The following is a 5,043-nucleotide window of genomic DNA, read 5'->3' as shown; positions in this document are numbered from 1 at the left end:
GTTTATCTGCAAAGCTTATTTCACACAGCGTATACGTTTGGTTTGTTTCGTAAAATTTATTCAAAAAACCAAAGATTGAACATTTAAATTATACGAATTTGTGTTTTTAAAAGGTTTATGGTCAAAATAATGATTGAAGATCGAAAACAGATATTTTTCTGGGGAAATAAATACATAAATTTTCTTGAAGCATCAAAAATCATACTGCAGCTGAAAAGGGCTTAAAAAGAATTTTCTATATTTGTAATCACGCTTCAAACTAAAATTACACGTATAAAATACATAATCTATGCATAAAATTCAGTAATTTATTGACAAGTGGTTCATAAATATCGACCTTAGCACCTAAATACATTATTCTTGTAAATTTTTTTACCCAATATAATTTCGTATATTTTTATTTGTGGCATCTTCATTCTTTTTTATTTTTAAGTAAAGATTGAAATATTTTAATATTGTATTGGATCTATTCTACACACATAAACATTAATTAAAGAGTATAATTCTATATAGAATATTCAGAATATCAACTGTTTGAAAATTCGAAATATACAGAACCCCTTTTTTTTTCATATTCCTAATATTCTTCAATATCAAATATCAACCTTATTTTTTTGTTCAATTGTTTATATTGTCATCTTTTAAAGATAATTTTCATCGCCTCTTTTTACATTTCATGTAAAATGACGTTTTTCTTGTCATATAATATATATGGTTTTGTTTATTTTCTCTAAATTATAGTTGAATGTGTAATCTGTGTATGAAATTCTATGGAAAAGGCTTAGAACCGTTTTTTACTTGTTTTAATGATTTTTAGAATTTCGATCCACAGATCATTTAATACATTTTTAATCATACATTATTTAATTAAAATTGGAAACAAAAACAGCTGTATAAAAAATTATTATTTTAATGATTAATAAAAATAAGGATAAACTTAATTTATTTAATTCTTTAAAATTTAAGTGATGGAGGCGTAACATATAGAATTTTAAAAGGTTATACTTATCCTATAACCTTAAATTCCTTAATGGGATTCTTTATTGCCTCAAATATTTTTATAATCTATTTTTATTCTTCTCTATGAGCGATAAATATGTGAACTACATATTTTGTTGTATTAAACCCATTAAAAGCATTCTAATTATATGAAATGTTTTGATATTGCCAAAATAATACATAGATATCTTTTACTTACTTCTTTGCTGTAGACAAATCTGAGGCTTTAGAAAAAATTAGGAAAATTATTTTTTAATAATTTTTGAATATTGGAGTTAAAACTAATACGAAAAATTTATACCGATCTTCATTATAATTCTAGATTTAAAAGAAGCACTTTCCAGGAATAAGCACAAGAAATCACAACTAAAATCAAATAATATGTGCTGATCTCAATATGAATATGATAAAATGTTTAATAAGCAATTTTTTATATTTATATTTTTAGACCGATGTGGATTATGAATTTTAAAATATATTTTTAGCATGGGTCTTAGTTATCAAATGCTTTTTTATGATAATGATGCCTGAAATATATTATAAAAAGCATAAATAAAAATTTTAATATTTCAAGTTTTGATTTATGCTCACAAAGATGCCATTCTTTTTATATTATTATAAAAAAGTTTACCCTAATTTATACATTGACGAGGGCTTCTACTTGATCTAAACTCACAATTTGATTGGAGTCAATTTTTATGTCTTCTGAAATCGAAATATATTCTTTCTATATATCTAGGGTTTTAAGCTCCCAATGTATTTTATTTGTTATACAGTAATTATCACAACATTAATTCTTCTTTTATCAAATAAACATAATATTTCATCAATAGGCCATCTAACTGGAAAATAAAAATGCCCAATCAAACTAATCACAAAGCTACATTCGTTTCAATCATATCTATACTGGTATGTTTAATTATAAAGAAGAGAAAATGCGTCAATGGTTTAAATGATCTTGAATTGAATGATAATATACTTCTGTTAATTGCTCATCCAGATGACGAATCAATGTTCTTCAGTCCGCTCTTACAAAATTATTCGAAGAAAAATCTTACAATTCTATGTCTCTCAAATTGTAATGATACGAGGTTCAATGAGATGAAAAATGTTTGTAAGAAATACAATATTAATGTAGAACTTACACACAGATTTAAAGATAACGATGAATGGGATATTGATGATATATGTAATATACTTGAATTCATGAAATATTTGTATAAATACTCAACTATCGTAACTTTTGATGGTTACGGTGTTTCTGGGCACAAAAATCATATAGCTTGCTATAATGGTGTAAGAAGATTTATGGTGACCAAAAAAAGTCATATGATCGCATATTACCTCAAATCCGTCAATATAGTGCAGAAATATGTAACACACGCTAAAATTAACTTTACAATGAATACGAATGAATACAAGCTGAAAATAAAAAGCTATTTCGAAGCATTTAGCACTATGAAAATACACGAATCCCAAATGTTATGGTATAGATACATTTATTTATTTTTTTCTTCTTACTTAAGATATAATATTTACACGAGAGAAGAATAATATTTATTTTTTTATTCTTAACTAATAAGTCTTGAGAAAATAAGATGTATCGAGGAGTATTTTAAAGATGACAAAGTCGAAAGAAGTATTGGGCAAATATGTTCTGTAGATAAATCCGAAGTTTTGCTTGAACAACTATAAAAAGCTAAAAATCAACATAACCAATGAATAGAAATAGGTTTTTATTGATTTTTTAACATTAAAATAATTATTTTCGGGTTTTAAATCATAACAAGTAGATAAAACTTACCTTAAATAAAAAAAATGGGAAATATAATTTAAATTATAATCATATTTAGATGATATATCTATAAAATATATATTAAAGTTCAAAGCCGCTATTTTTATTTTAATATCACGTATGTAAATAAAATAAAAACGCAAAAGGTTGCTTTTTTTGAAGGCCACATGACCAGAAGTGGTTATGGTTTTCTGCCATTAAAAAAATATCATATTTAAATTGTTTTTATTGTAAACTTTAAAAATATAATACAAGCCTATTTTCGTATTAGCAGCCCCAGAAATAATATCCAAAAAAGGCTTCTTAAAAATATTGGGATGTCTTATAAAAAAGGAAATCACAACGACATATTTAATACAAATTAAATTTTAAATTAATGACTTTGAATAAATAATTTATACAGCCTAGAAAAGATATTTTTTAATTTATAATTCAAAAAATTGGTGACTATATAAATGATAATATTTCGTATTTATTCATACTAATACTAGATAGAATATTTTTTGAAAATAGTTAAATAAAATAATTTACATTGTATTTAACTAATATATTCTTATAGTGTAATAGATGGAGCCTGTATTTTATAAATTATATTTTACAATGTGCAATAATAACGCAAGTATAAATTAGTTATAAATTTAGTCCAAATAAAGATATAAAATATTCACAGAAAATACGAAAAACCTTTTGCATTTAATTTTGTTATTAGAAGATATGATTTGTCACATCATGGATATAAGTCTAGCAAAAAAAAACCTTTATAGACTAGTATTTTCTATCTATAAATGGCTAAATATAAAAATAATTGTATAACATAAAGAAATTCAATAGTTATGTAAAGGAATGGTATAAAAAATTTATGCTATTATATTTTACAAAAATAATGTAAAAAGTATAAATGATCTATAAAAAATACAATGAAACCATAAAGTGTGCCCAAGCTTATCCAACAAGCTAATAATTATAAAGCATATTATCAAAAATTTCAATTATATAAAAGCACACAGACTATTCAATAAAAATATTGAATAAAATAACCGAAAATTCGCTAAAATAAATTCTATTACGCTGTAAAATTATCAAATTGAGTTTTGTGATAAATCCCAATTATAACAAAAAAAAAATTTATATCAATTTAATAATAAAAAAGACAACTGTTTTTTTATAATAAGATGATAGGCATATATATCTTTCTATTTTAATATTAATTCGTTACGCCGATGATTCAAGTACTTAAATATATTAAAAACTTTCTACCTAGTTATCGATACCGCTTTTTTTCATTAATATCACAAATAAAAACTTCTAAATTTAATCTACTTTAAATGGACTGCGTTGCGCGTCAGGTCTGGATCTTAGATATTATAGTTTTAATGAATATATCTGCAAGATTAATTTTCGCAGTGTAGATTTAAAGCAATTTATTCATTAGAATTTCAAGTCAATTGATTTTAGCGGTGTTAATTATTGCTGTTTGGTTAATCTCTGTTCTAAATTTATAGTTTTTCTGGTTTTAGGCACAAAATTATAGTTGAATTTATATATTTTATACTATAATATGAGCATATAGAATATATTTTTACATTGGTTTTTAAATATATATTCCAAGAAGATTTTGAATGCCTATTACACAGAGTGAATTTATTCAATGTAAATTTAAGGGTAAAAATGTTGAGTCTAAACCATTTTTATTTAGTAAAAAAGCATTTTTGAATATTTTTTTTACATTTATTGCAATTTTTTCAAGCGTGTGTTATTTAAAACCGTCTTCCCAGAATAGTGGTTTTCAAGTATCAAGGTTTTATATAAACAATATAAGGATATTAATTTTTAAACACACAGAATTATATATGGATTTTAAAATCATGGTTGAATGAAAAAAATTTACAACTCCGCCATTAAATTATAAAAAAAAATTAAATAATTTAAAATCGTTGGAAATATTTATTTTGGTAAATATATATTTTACTGGTCAATAATGTTAAAAACTCGTAAAAAAAGCCGTAAAGGGCGTTCTATTTCTTTTATTTATATTTTTTAATAACAGTTTTAATAAATGTCTATTAGAAATAAATCAAAAAAACTAATGTATTAATTTAGTTCTTATATTTTACTGATTCATTTTAATTTTTAGATCTGTATTTTATCAGACTTCTTAATATTGCCAATACATGGTTCAGAAAGTATAAAAATATTTCATTTTTATCCTTCTCATTTGATGTGAATAAGTAAATTATGTATTCAAAGAC

At 23.4% G+C, this 5,043-nt stretch overlaps 1 protein-coding gene across 1 annotated transcript; it reads left to right on the top strand.

Annotated features, from left to right (window-relative positions):
* Positions 1 to 1,854: 1,854 nt before the first annotated feature.
* LOC147065828 (uncharacterized) lies at positions 1,855 to 4,311 on the top strand. The gene is made up of 2 exons (XM_085956227.1): positions 1,855 to 2,295; positions 4,297 to 4,311. The coding sequence occupies exons 1-2, from the start codon at positions 1,855 to 1,857 to the stop codon at positions 4,309 to 4,311; spliced, it is 456 nt and encodes a 151-aa protein (XP_085812353.1).
* Positions 4,312 to 5,043: the final 732 nt, after the last annotated feature.

Source organism: Rhyacophila brunnea, unplaced genomic scaffold (assembly GCF_057557595.1).
Source record: "Rhyacophila brunnea isolate RB1 unplaced genomic scaffold, BYU_Rbru_1.0 scaffold_51, whole genome shotgun sequence".
NCBI classification, from domain to species: Eukaryota; Metazoa; Arthropoda; class Insecta; order Trichoptera; family Rhyacophilidae; genus Rhyacophila; species Rhyacophila brunnea.
The sequence above is the reverse complement of the archived record's forward strand: the minus strand, read 5'-3'. Positions and strand labels throughout refer to the sequence as shown.

Coding starts and splice junctions, on each gene's coding strand:
- LOC147065828 (XM_085956227.1), top strand. CDS start 1,855: ATGCCCAATCAAACTAATCACAAAGCTACATTCGTTTCAATCATATCT.